Genomic DNA, 14640 nt, shown 5'->3' with positions numbered 1-14640 from the left:
GCCGAAAGGTCATGGCTGTACTAAGCCCCGGGGAAGCAGAGGGGGAAAAAAGGGAAATAAAAGGAAAATAGTTATTTTCCCCGGGTGGGGAAATAATTCGTTGGAGTTTCCGTGAAGTGGTCAAGGCCCTTTTTTTTTTTTTTTTAACTCCAGCGTTCATTGCTCCTCTTTCACTTCCCTTTTTATACGTTTACTGTTTATTGGTATCCTTTGGTATCCTATTTGAGGAGAGATGGGACATTTATGAGATTGTCTTACATCTGGGACTTGGTTTCATGTTTTCGAGACTTTTCCCTGTTGTTTATGATACCTATTTAAGGTTGTGTAATTTATGTATCCCACGATTATACACACACACTCATATATATATATATATATATATATATATATATATATATATATATATATATATATATATATATATGTATATATATATATATATATATATATATATATATATATGAATATATATATGAATATATATGTATATATGTATATATATGTATATATATATATATATATATATATATATATATATATATAATTATATATATGTATATATATAATATCATAGGATACATAAATTAAATGTGTAATTCATGTTTCTTGTGATTATATATATATATATATATATATATATATATATATATATATATATATATATATATATATATGTATGTATATGTATATGAACATATATATAATCACCATCACCATCATCAGCCGTTTCTAGTCCACTCAGAACAAAGGCCACAGACATCTCCTTCCACTTGCGTTTATTTATAGTCTTTCTGTGCCAGTCCACGCCCACAAACATCCTTGGTTTTTTTTATTCATCCCCTTCTTATCCTTCCTCTTTTTCTTTTACAATCTCCAGTGACCCGATCTGTTATTCTTAATGTCCATCTATTGTCTTTCATTCTTATTATATGTCCTTCCCACGTCCATATCCTTTACTTACAAGTTCATAGAATATTTTCTACTTTAGTTTGCTTTCGTATCAATGTTGCTTTTTTCTATCTATTAGCGTAATATTCCCATCATTATTCTTTCCATAGCTCCTAGAGATGTAACTAGCTCATGTTCTAAAGATTTAGTAAGGCTCCAAGTTTCTGATACATAAGTTAATACTGGTATGACCGTCTAATTAAATATTTTTCTTTTTAGAGAAAGTGGTATTTTACATTTCATAATCTCATTTTGTTTACCAAATGTTTTCTTTCCCATGTTTATTATCCTTCTTTTGATTTCGGTCTCCTTTGGGAACACTTACTGTCTGTCCTATATATATATATATATATATAATATATATATATATATATATATATATATATATATATATATATATATATATATATATATATACACACACATTAAATTTGCATAAACATGATTGAATAACCAGTTCTTTTAATGCTTCATATGTTACCCTTAAAATCCCCTCCCTCAGTTTTCTTTTACCAGAAGCAAATCGAATTGTAAAATATCTGAGAACAAAATGATTTTCCAACGGAAATAAGCCTATTTTGTTAAGATAAAAACATCAGGAGGTATCCCCTCTCCCCTCTTTTATTTAACAAGAAAGCTCTTGCTAAGGGAATAAAGGATCCTCATTAAATAAACATCAGAGTGCTCTTACATATTTGGTATGGAATTTTTATTTCATTTTATTCATATAGGAAAATTATCTTTTGTTAATATGCTTTCCATGCTAAACATTTTTGCTGCGTTATAATGCATTACGTATTTTGCCTCGTGATATAGATATTTTTGTTCATTTACTTATAACATTTTTCGGAGCTTTTGGAGAATAGCGGTCCCACTTAACCCTTTTGAAAAATAGGGGTCCCAGTTTGGACCTTTTGAAAAATAGGGGTCCCAGTTTGGACGTTTTGAAAAATAGGGGTCCCAGTTTGGACCTTTTGAAGAATAGGGGTCCCAGTTTGGACCTTTTTGAAGAATAGGGGCCCCAGTTTGGATCTTTTCGAAGAATAGGGGCCCCAGTTTGGATCTTTTCGAAGAATAGGGGCCCCAGTTTGGACCTTTTGAAGAATAGGGGCCCCAGTTTGGACCTTTTCGGGACCTTTTGAAGAATAGGGGTCCCAGTTTGGACCTTTTGAAGAATAGGGGTCCCAGTTTGGACCTTTTGGAGAATAGGGGTCCCAGTTTGGACCTTTTGAAGAATAGGGGTCCCAGTTTGGACCTTTTGAAGAATAGAGGTCCCAGTTTGGACCTTTTGAAGAATACGGGTCCCAGTTTGAACCTTTTGAAGAATAGAGGTCCCAGTTTGGACCTTTTCAAGAATAGGGGCCCCAGTTTAGGCCTTTTGAATATTAAAGGTCCCAGTTGGGACCCGGTGAATATAACGAGGAAAATGAAACTACTATTAATGAAAAAGTACTTTATTTTTTAAGTAAAGAAAATACATAAACATAAGATATATATCAAATTAAAAAGTATGGAGAATTAAAAGCAACAGTTTACTAGGAGCCTTTGTATATCAGCGGCCAGTTCCTCACATGTGATTAAAAATAGATATCAACTAGCCTAAACTTTCCCCCCTAACCTAACCTACAAGCCTTGTCGTTACCTGCTTACCTACGGGGCGGGGTGGGGGGCTAACTTCGGTATTCTAAGTTAGACATAATAATACATACACGTGGCCGCTATCATACATACAGCCCGTTTATTGTATACAAAATTAAATCAGGTGAAATTAATTGCACAAATATTGTTTTGAAATTTAAAAACAAAAAGAATCAAATAGGTTAGGTTAGGTTGACAACCAGTCATGTTGTTGCTTGATTTCCTTGGCGGTTGTTCTTTCCTAAATCCCTTTTTAACAAAGCGGGTCCCAGTTTTTTTCCTTTTGAAGAATAAAGGTCCCGGGGTCGTATGGGACCGCTATTCTTCAAAAGCTCCCATTTTTCTTTGTACCAACCATTTTTTACACAACGTCATGAAGTTGAAACTTACTTTCTCCATTCTCTCTTATATTACCGTCTTTTTCTACATCAGTGCTACAGTTTTTATCATCAATGCAATGGTTTAAGATTAAAAAAGAAAATCCGAAATCCGTTTTTGTCTTCCGTTAAGGAGAGTCGTTAGAAACATTATTGTTATTGTTTTTTATTACCACTATTACAAATACTACTACTACTATTTATTATTGTTTTTGTTACAAATTTTGCGAAACATCATTCGTTTGTCATTGCTGCTTCCATTGTCTTTCCTAATTCAGTTAGTGATTTGACTTAAAATGATTGATTGACAATAGAAATGACACCCTCTACAGGACGTGAAAGTCAATGTGGTCAATACAACAACAAATGCAGCCGTTTCCAGTCCAATGCTGGACAAAGGCCTCAGACATGACCTTAACTAGGTCTGGGATTTGGCCAGAATTTGACGGAAGTATTAACAGTCCAAGTTGTCACTTCAGATACTAATTGCTATCTCTCTCTCTCTCTCTCTCTCTCTCTCTCTCTCTCTCTCTCTCTCTCTCTCTCTCTCTCTCTCTCTCTCTCTCTCTCCTCTCTCTCTGAAAAGAAATTCAATAACAGTTCATAAATCTTCCAAATATCTGTTATTGAAATTGAAATTTTAAAGTATTTATTATGACCGCTATTTCTTTCATAAACAAAGACTATTTTTATACTGATTCTCACAGTTATGTGATATTATATATATCTTATCTCAGATACCATTATTCAAGTTAATAAATTATAAAGATAAAAATTAAGAGATACCGTAATCGGTTTCCTGGAATTTATGTCAGCTATGAAACGATAATTATATATTAAACAATTAACACTTAGACATTTTTCGAAAGTATTTTGCAGGTGACTCTTCTCTACGATAATTAAAGTCGTGGAGGAGATAATTGGCTGATTAGGTAATACACAATATATGTGTATATATATGTATATATATATGTATATATGTATATGTAATTATATATATATGTATATATGTATATGTAATTATATATATATGTATATATAATTATATATATATATATATATATATATATATATATATATATATATATATTTGTATGTATATATATATATATATATATATATATATATATATATATATATATATATATTCATATATATATATATATATATATATATATATATATATATATATATATATATATATATATATATGTGTGTGTGTATACATTATATATGTATTTTTATATATTATGTATATATCTAGTAACGATCAATGGGAAAGATATAAACCTCCATTGTGTTAGTGATAACACAATTGATTACATCTGTTTCCTGTATTCAGTTCATTGATTGTAGCTAAACAGAACGAATCTAAAAAATATACACTGTTAGTCTGTGTTACTGTGATAAGTACAATACCGGTTTTATTCTCGAGGAAAAAAAGTGATATGAAGAGATCTTAGAAAAAAAAGCTATCAGTTTTATCTTGGAAATATGACTGGAATTCTAAAAGAAACAACTCCTTTATTGGCACAGATCTCAGCATCAACTGAATCGTCTAAAGAGAAAGATGGTGAAAGCTGTTGTTCGAAATTCGCAAGGTTTTTATCCTCCATTCGCCTTGAGCCAACTATCATGTTGTTCGGTTTAACCTACGGAATGGAAATTGTCTTCGTCACGAACATCATTATCGATAAACTTTGCGAAGCGTCCTACAGTTCAGACACGTGTAGGAATCTCGACTCTGGCCAGCATCCTTGGGAGCAGGATGCGGTCCAGCGCCTGACGAATGAGTACAACGTCTACATCCGTCTCATAGAATTCATCCCGGGCATCGTGGCCATGCTGTTCCTGGGGTCCTGGAGTGACCACCGCGACCGAAAATTGCCAATCCTTGTGCCTCTGATGGGAAATCTAGCCAAAGGATTGCTCATGACGGCCAATTCCTACTGGTGGGCCCTTCCAGTCCAGTTTATCCTTGTGGCGTATATTCCAATAGGCCTCACTGGCTCTCTTTTAGGACTTCTGACCGGATCTTACGCTTACATTAGCGCTGCCTCCGGAGGGAAATCGCGGACGTCCCGAGTAGCTGTTATTGGCGTGATCATTCACTTCGTCTCGCCGGCTGGACAAGCCATAGCTGAAGTCCTGTTTGACCACGGTGGCTACATAGCTGTATTTAGCGCTTCCTCTGCGTTTTCTGCTCTGTCGCTTATTTACAGCATCTTGAGGCTGGATAAGTGGCCGGAAGGATGCAGAGAGCATTCTTCACCTAGTGTGTGGCAAGCAATTTCTCCCAAAGCTCTCAAGAATAATTTTCTGGTTGTCCTCAGAGAGCGCAAGAATGAACTTAGAGGATTCATTCTTGGCTATATCGCGATTGTGGCCTTTTACGTTGCCGGCGCCGGTAAGTTTTGCTTAATGACATTATTATTAGAAGGAAGTCGCATTATTCATTTGCTTACAGTGAGTTCGGCTAGGCAGATTGTAACAGTGTACTCATAAGACATGAATATGACAAAGCTTCAGTGCTGGGATAGAGGGTGTTAATGAATGACTCTACTGAGTTAATATCCTTATATACATTGAAGTTTAAGTAACGTGTTAATTATTCATTAGCTCGAAGCATCATATTCCATCATATCTTCTTCTGAGAGTTTAGGATTTAAAAACTAAACTTTTTGAAAATATTTGATCTAAAAGAAAGTGTTCTTGAAGTTGGAATTTAATCAGTTGAGGAACGAAACCTCTTGTTAGATACTACAATCCATTTGTTTGATATGATCCATGGCAAGTAGAAGTATTCACACTCGCACTTTGTTTTTATATTTTTCCAGAAAAACTGAAATGATAAAGATAGATTATAAAGCTATTGACTAGTTATTGTTTATAAGAACGTTTTCTCTCTTATTCCGTATTTAAAAATCGAATCATTGTTTGGTTATGATTTTTTTTATCAAACAATTTGTCAATACAACCCCAGAAGAATAATTTGAAGTAAATCCCTGTAATTGGAGTTTTTTCCAACTACAGAAAGTCCTCAACTTACAAAATTGATAAGTTCCAAGAAGCGGTTTGTAAGTCGTCTTTTTTTTTTTTTTTTTTTTTTTTTTTTTTTTTTTTTTTTTTTTTTTTTTTTTTTTTTTTGTGGCCTAGGATAGGCTTTCACCTAACTTACATGCCTACAATTTTCAGCTGTAAAAGTCAACAAATAGTCCCGTTTCAAATTGCAAGTAGTGTCATGCCTACTGCTTTGAATTATACACTGTTAAAAAAAAACGTAATTTCAATCGGAAATTCTCTGTAAAAATGTACTCTTCTCAGCCGTATTTCAGTAAAATACAGTCGACCGTACATTTTCTTTTACTATTGTTATTATCTTGTACGGGTTGGTGACCGTAATATCATTCCTTTACGTCAATATAACCGTTTTTTTAAACGGTAAATGGCTGGCAACATTTATTCCAGGATTTTTACCGTTTTTTACTGCATATTTTTAACAGTAGGATACAGCCCTTTTACCCGCAATGGGCGTACTAGTACGCTTCACAAAACACATCCCCCTTACCCCCATAGACGCACTGGTACGTCCTTGCATAAAAGTGCTATTTACATTTTTTTGCATATTTTTGATAACTTTATAAGAAATTTCAGGCATTTTCCAAAAGAATGAGACCAACCTGACCTCTCTATGACGAAAATTAAGGCTGTTAGAGCTATTTAAATAATATATATTGCAAAATGTGCTTCAAAAAAAACGCCTAAGGGTTAAGGGCTGGAAAGTTCCAAATAGCCTGGGGGTAAAAGGGATTTAATGAACTTTGATACAATATCTGGGATATATGATTTCAATTGGATTTGTGTTTGTATCTCCGATTGTTTGTAAGTTGAGTATCTTATGTAACATAATCTTTTTACCTCTCGTCTCATTAAATTTTACAGAGATGAAAGCATTCGACTTCCTCTATTGCCGAAAGAGATTTGGCTGGGACCACAGCACATTTACTGTTTTCTCCATTATTGATATGCCATTAAGGGCAACGGGTGAGTGTTGATTATATCTTTGGTTCATTACTTTGTGAAATATTTTAAAGTTTACGTGGAGTGGCAACCTGCCTTTTGATAACATGATAATGAATTATTTTAGTACCAGTTCATAGTATAATTGCAACCTTCCTGTATGTATCATAATTGCAATCTGCCTCTTAAGTTTCCAAATTGTAACCTTTCTATTGCTATCATAATTGCAACATGTCTTTTTATATTTATTCCTTTTGCGAACAAAACATTTTCCCAACTGTTGAAACTTCCGGTTTTATACGCACAAGCAACTTCACAACAAAATGCATGTTTTTTTTTTCTTTTTTTTTCTCTTCTTTAGAAACTCGCTTTCGATATCTTTAAGAATCTAAAATACAATTTTATTTTACTTCAGCCAGTAATATATAAAATTTTGTCATTTGGCTTTGTAATGGTTTCGATAGAATATCGAGTAGATTCACTCCAGACAGCGTTTTCATTAATAAATTCAAAATTTTGTTTACCACGTGACTTTCTGTAAGATGCTCTTGCAATTTTTCACGAACAGCAAATGTTTAACTCCATCAACATGACATTTTTTTCATTCTTGATAGAGGTTATCTCTGTATGACTGTGGCACTACGCTTCGCGAGATTAGATAAAATGATTAATAACCCACAATAATGACCGTGATTTAGACATGGCATTTTTCATGTTACTAAACTGATTAATTTTGATGAACCCCTTTACAGGAAACTCTGTATCTGAGCAAAATGTCAAACTATATAAATCATTATGGTTTAAATTGTAAAGATATCCAGTCAACATATTTCACAAATATGTCTGTCTTTAGTTTTACAATCAAATTTGATGTGACCGTCCCTTCAAACTATTGACCAGAGGCAAGACTACTACCTCATACAGCACATATCCCTTTCCTGTTAATCAGAACATTTTAACCATAATATGAGTTTAGTATCGTGTTATTTGCTGTGCCCATTAGTGACGTAGCTTTGGATTAACTAAATCCGGTGAAATTGAATGTAGGGTTTTTAATCACTTTTTTATTAAATTAACCTCTAAGATCGATAAACTTATAAGCATTAGAGATATTTGTTGAAGTTCGTTATGTAGTAATAGCTATTCGCATATATAAACAGATCTCTCCTGCTTGTTCAAGTTATTCTCGTTATTGCCTGAAAAAAAAAATCCTTTCACTTTGTAGACTCTTACTGTTTAATATTATGTATTTCTTAATATTTTTGTGTCAAAGAAACAAGTATAGACAGCGAATATAACTTTCCTTATTATATTTATTTAGATGACTATTTCGGTGCGAAATTCTCGCAGGTCAAGTTATATCACACCTTTTTATATTCATATGTGAGTGACAAACCTTTCTTATTGCACAAAGAAGTTTAAACGTCACACTCTTCTCCATTTCTCGGTCTAGGTTCTCTTTTAGTGTTGCCGTTACTGAGCTACTTCTGCCGAGTTGGTGATGCGGTGCTGGCGTTTATTGGTGGCGTTTCGACGCTCTTTCTTTTTATCGTCAGGGGAACTGCACCTCGACCTTGGGTTATGTATTTATGTAAGTAAGGTGGATCTCTCTCTCTCTCTCTCTCTCTAAGAAGGTTCTAGATTTATGTATTTTGCGCTCTCTCTCTCTCTCTCTCTCTCTCTCTCTCTCTCTCTCTCTCTCTCTCTAAGAGGGTTCTAGATTTATGTATTTTGCGCTCTCTCTCTCTCTCTCTCTCTCTCTCTCTCTCTCTCTCTCTCTCTCTCTCTCTCTCTCTCTCTCTCTCTCTCTCTCTCTCTCTAAGAGGGTTCTAGATTTATGTATTTTGCTCTCTCTCTCTCTCTCTCTCTCTCTCTCCTCTCTCTCTCTCTCTCTCTCTCTCTCTCTCTCTCTCTCTAAGAGGGTTCTAGATTTATGTATTTTGCGCTCTCTCTCTCTCTCTCTCTCTCTCTCTCTCTCTCTCTCTCTCTCATCTCTCTCTCTCTCTCTCTCTCTCTCTCTCTAAGAGGGTTCTAGATTTATGTATTTTGCTCTCTCTCTCTCTCTCTCTCTCTCTCTCTCTCTCTCTCTCCTCTCTCTCTCTCTCTCTCTCTCTCTAAGAGGGTTCTAGATTTATGTATTTTGCTCTCTCTCTCTCTCTCTCTCTCTCTCTCTCTCTCTCTCTCTCTCATCTCTCTCATCTCTCTCTCTCTCTCTCATACACATTTTATTGATGTACAATAATTTTAAAAAATACAATAATACTCTGGTTACCCTTGGTTGAGGGTACACTAGGGCACACTATTCTATCTTGTTTCTCTTATTTTTATTTTGAAGTTTTTATCCCTTTGTTGTTTTCAAGTTTTTATAGTTTTTATATGAGATTTATTTTATTGTTATTAGTGTTCTCAAACTTCTCCTGTAGTGTTTCCTTATTTCCTTTCCTCACTGGTCTATTTTCCCTGTTGGAGCTCTTGGGCTTATAGCATCCTGGTTTACCAACTAGGGTTGTAGCTTAGCAAGTAATAATGATAAGCAAGAATTAGAATATTGTTAGCCATTGTTCCAAAGATAGGAACCTATTTTATATGTTTTGATGACTTCTTCCTATTTTACCGTTTAATTATTTGTTCATAATAATGAAAGCCAAATCCTCCCAGCTTAAAAATAACCATTGTATAAAAGGGGCCATAGATTTTATTTTTGTTAAACTTTACCAAACTAACCTACCTTTCTCCTTACAGTTTCTTCTATAAGATTTCTCAAGGACATAGCCTCTTTTTAGGAAAAAAAATTGTTTTTGCTGCTTAAAGATTTTACCATTATGGTTTATATTAATAAAGTTTGTTTTTAATACATGAATATATGTAAATATATATACATATATATATATATATATATATATATATATATATATATATATATATATTTTCATCATAACTTATTGCGTTTGGCTTCCAAATGGCAAACCTCTTTGGAATACATTAAGAAAAAACTTTCTATTTCAGCTCACAGTTATGCAATGACACTCCCTCCTTTAGATGCTAACAATATTTTTCTTTCTGCTCACGCCTTTCAGTGTGATTTTGCAATGTCCTCACGTCTTTGAGAAATAGTTAAAACTTTTCTTGCTGCTTACAGCTTCTCCATTGGGGTTTTGCAATGACTCAACCTCTGTAATGATGAAATCAATACGGGGGGGGGGGGGGTTTGCAATGACTCAACCTCTGTAATGATGAAATCAATTCAGAGGAGGGGGTTTTGCAATGACTCAACCTCTGTAATGATGAAATCAATTCAGAGGAGGGGGTTTTGCAATGACTCAACCTCTGTAATGATGAAATCAATTCAGAGGAGGGGGTTTTGCAATGACTCAACCTCTGTAATGATGAAATCAATTCAGAGGAGGGGGTTTTGCAATGACTCAACCTCTGTAATGATGAAATCAATTCAGAGGAGGGGGGTTTTGCAATGACTCAACCTCTGTAATGATGAAATCAATTCAGAGGAGGGGGTTTTGCAATGACTCAACCTCTGTAATGATGAAATCAATTTTGTGGATGTTTTGCAATGACTCGACCTCTTCTTGTTGCCTAAGAAAAATCCCTTCACTTGTAGAATCTTACTGTTTAATATTTTGTATTTCTTAATATTTTTTGTGTCATGGGATCAAATATAGACAGCGAATATAACTTTCCTCAATATATTTATTTTGGTGACTCTTCTTCACTCAAGGGATTAACTACTGCAATGTAATTGTTCAGTGGCTCCTTTCCTCTTGGTAAGGGTAGAAGAGATTTTAGCTATGGTGAGCAGCTCTTCTAGGACACTCCAAAATCAAACCATTGTTCTCTATTCTTGGGTAGTGCCATAGCCTCTGTACCATGGTCTTCCACTGTCTTGGGTTAGAGTTCTCTTTCTGGGGGTTACACTCAAGCACACTATTCTATATAATTTATCTTTTTCTTGTTTTGTTATTTTTTATAGTTTATATTGGAGATATTTATTTTAATGTCTTTACTCTTGAAATATTTTATTTTCCTTTTTTTCCTTTCCTCACTAGACTATTTTCCCTGTTGGGGCCCCTAGGCTTATAGCATTCTGCTTTTTCAAATAGGGTTGTAGCTTAGCTAATAATAATAATAATAATAATAATAATATCATTTGAAAAAAATTACTTTCCTTGCTGTGCATAGTTTCTCCATGGCGGTTTTGCAATAACTCGGAAATGATAAAAAGAAAAAAATCCTTATGTAATTACAGCTTCTGCCGTTGGCCTTTGCAACGAGATGGTCTCCGTATCCTCAAGAGCAGCCATTTCTAAACTTGTCGACCCAGAAGAACTGGGCTCCATCTTCGCGATCTTGTCAATGTGCGAAGCCATTATTCCCATCATCGCGCCCTCCATTTACACAGCCATTTACAACAGCACTCTCGACTTCTTCCCCGGATTGATTTACATCGTTTCGGCTTTCTTTGCCATCTTCATATTAATCACTCTGACGTAAGTGAGAAATTTTATTTACGGTGTTATGACTATGATTGTTCAACGTGTGGACTGTTCTAGTTAGAGCTAAGCAAGTTTCCGTGGAGTAGTAACTGTTGTGTTGTTTCTTTCTAGAACCACCCCACTTTAAAGGTTTAATGGTGTTTTATATATATATATATATATATATATATATATATATATATATATATATATATATATATATATATATATATATATATATATGTGTGTGTGTGTGTGTGTGTGTGTGTGTGTGTGTGTGTATTATATATACCTATTATGGCGTTTATTTAATATATATTCTGTATATATCCCCTTTAAGGCTTAATGGCATATATATATATATATATATATATATATATATATATATATATATATATATATATATATATATATATATATCTGCCTGTGCGTGTGTTTTTGTGTGTGTGTCTGTGTGTGAAAAGAGGAAGAGGGTAAGAAATAGATAAACTATTTTTTCTAAAGATTCCTCCTATGCCTGCTTTTTTTTTTTTTTTTTTTTTTTAACAGCCACGTCTGATAACACGAATATTATCTGTTGTATTAATTCTCACCCTTCCGTCTTAAGACTTAAATGCAAAACAAGTAGTTGCCCCAATGATTAATAACCAACAGAGTCATATTAAAGTCGCACTTGTATCAGTAACATTTACTGTCGGTTGTCACTTATTACTCTCCAAAATAGATCAGTAAAGAATTTCATCTTTTTTTTTTTTTTTTTTTTTTACCTCGGACCTGAGTTTTCATTCAGTATTAACAGACCAACGTTAGTAATAATATATAACCTTAAATAATGGCTAGCTTATCAAAAAATGTTTGATTTGTTTAAAATATTGCATTGTCCTTTTTATGACTTACTTTTGCATTGCTTTTATTGCTGTAATTTAATTGAACAAATTTTTAAGACCCAATTGATTATATTTGGCTTTTACCGATTTGGCTGAAAAAAAAATCATTCTATTCTCTTTCGACCTCAATCTCTCATTTTGGCTGATAAAATTTTTTTCTTTTCAACAGGTGGATTTTGACAAGAAAAACCGACAAGTTCCTGTACAGAGAAGTGACTCAGTTTAAAAAAGCACACTGTTAAAAATTTGCATTAAAAAACGGTAAATGCCATGTAATATTTATTCCAGGATTTTTACCGTTTTAAAATTGAATATATTAACGTAAAGGGGTGATATTACAGTCACCAATCCGTAAAATATAAGAACAAAGTAGGGTAAAATTACAGTCGTCTATTATACTGAAATACAGCTGAGATCTTCCGATTAAAATTGCATTTTTAACAGTGCAGTGAAAGGACTTTATTACCATATCTATGTTTGGCAAGTGTTCTCATTCTAATAATATGACCCTCTATAAAATGTATATTAAGAAAGGGTTTTCCTTTGCATTTATGAGACACATAGTACAACTATTCATATGCAGTTGTAAAAAAAATTAATAATGTGCGTAGCCATCATTCTGACGAAACCATTGTCAAGAATGCAAATAACTGAAGGAAATTCATTCGATTCTTTTATTTTCAGTCATATCGCTATGATATCAATTCGTACCTCTGTGGTCTCAGTATTATTGCTACAGTTATGCTTTGTTTGAATATCCAAAACTTATTCTCATTCACGTATGCTGGCGAATGTTTTACAAATTATCCCTATTCAAGGCTAAATTACGTCTGCTTCCAGTATGCTACTTTTAATCCAATAATTTTACTCATATTCAATCACAAATAGTTTACTGCTTTCAGTATGCTACTTTTAATCCAATAATTTTACTCATATTCAATCACAAATAGTTTACTGCTTCCAGTATGCTACTTTTAATCCAATAATTTTACTCATATTCAATCACAAATGTTTTACTGCTTTCAGTATGCTACTTTTAATCCAATAATTTTACTCATATTCAATTACAAATAGTTTACTGCTTTCAGTATGCTGCTTTTAATCCAATAATTTTACTCAATCAATCACAAATAGTTTACTGCCTTAAGTATGCTACTTTTAATCCAGTAATTTTACCTTTAAGCAATCACTGATCATTTACACATCCACCTTGCAATCAAATAGCACGTTATATTAATTGGTAATTTTGAGACTCAAGACACAAAGAAATTAAACTCACTACCAACTTGGGGATGCAAATCCAAAAATGAATATTTAGGAATCTCCGCAACCCCCCCCCCCCCACACACCCTCCCTCTGTCCTCTGGCCATGCTGCTATTAAAGACTATTGGGTCATCTCAGCAGTCATTTATATATATATATATATATATATATATATATATATATATATATATATATATATATATATGTATATATATATATATATATATATATATATATATGTGTGTGTATATAATATATATATATATATATATATATATATATATATATATATATATGTGTGTGTGTGTGTGTGTGTGTGTGTATGTGCGCGCGCATGCGTTAATTTTCATCTTTTACCTATGAGTCTCTGGCTTGTGAAAGCTTGATTTGTAAATTTATGACCTGTCATTTTGTTTCATAACAATGTGTTCAGTATGTATGGTAATTTTAAGAACGGTAACTGAGGAAATACCCGATTAATTACAAATAATCGTACAATCGATGAGCAAGAAACATGAATATAACGTATTTAAATATGAGGTCAAGGAAAATGAAACTATAATTGGGTACACGGTTGTTTCCGTTGAAATTAAGACAGCCTCCCATAATGGTTAGTGCATCTTACGCTGTTCACTGTAGGTGCTATTATATGTTTTTTTTTTTTTTCCATCCCTTTTTAGTATTCTACTTTACCACGGTTCCTCCTTTAGTTTTGCTATCTTGCTGTCCAGTCTTTTCCAACCCCCACTTCAATATAAGTTAGTGGTTATTCCCCAGTCGCATCTAGGGGTCAAATGGTCTCCCCGGTCTTTGTACTGGGCCTCATGGCCTAAATTACATAAATCATCAATTTCTACTACAATTCCCAACAATGGTGAAGCCGATTTATTTTAAAGGCATATTCTAAATCATCTGAAATTGTAACAACTCTACTTTCCCGATGTGCTAATGAAATTAAATTAAATTCAGTATTTAATATTCCCTAAGGAACGGAGTAAGATATTGAACCAAAACTTTCT

At 33.4% G+C, this 14640-nt stretch overlaps 1 protein-coding gene across 1 annotated transcript; it reads left to right on the top strand.

The window, feature by feature from the left end:
• The first annotated feature begins 4314 nt into the window (after positions 1 to 4314).
• Positions 4315 to 13170, top strand: LOC137621148 (probable peptidoglycan muropeptide transporter SLC46). Its single transcript, XM_068351577.1, has 5 exons — positions 4315 to 5370; positions 6906 to 7007; positions 8437 to 8574; positions 11245 to 11485; positions 12527 to 13170. The coding sequence occupies exons 1-5, from the start codon at positions 4458 to 4460 to the stop codon at positions 12597 to 12599; spliced, it is 1467 nt and encodes a 488-aa protein (XP_068207678.1). The 5' UTR covers positions 4315 to 4457; the 3' UTR covers positions 12600 to 13170.
• The last annotated feature ends 1470 nt before the right edge of the window (positions 13171 to 14640 follow it).

This window comes from Palaemon carinicauda, chromosome 27, assembly GCF_036898095.1.
Source record: "Palaemon carinicauda isolate YSFRI2023 chromosome 27, ASM3689809v2, whole genome shotgun sequence".
In the NCBI taxonomy this organism is placed as follows: domain Eukaryota; kingdom Metazoa; phylum Arthropoda; class Malacostraca; order Decapoda; family Palaemonidae; genus Palaemon; species Palaemon carinicauda.
This window is presented reverse-complemented; position numbering and strand designations above follow the sequence as displayed.

Coding starts and splice junctions, on each gene's coding strand:
- LOC137621148 (XM_068351577.1), top strand. CDS start 4,458: ATGACTGGAATTCTAAAAGAAACAACTCCTTTATTGGCACAGATCTCA. Junction 5,371..6,905: donor CTTTTACGTTGCCGGCGCCG/GTAAGTTTTGCT, acceptor TAAATTTTACAG/AGATGAAAGCATTCGACTTC. Junction 8,575..11,244: donor ACCTTGGGTTATGTATTTAT/GTAAGTAAGGTG, acceptor ATGTAATTACAG/CTTCTGCCGTTGGCCTTTGC.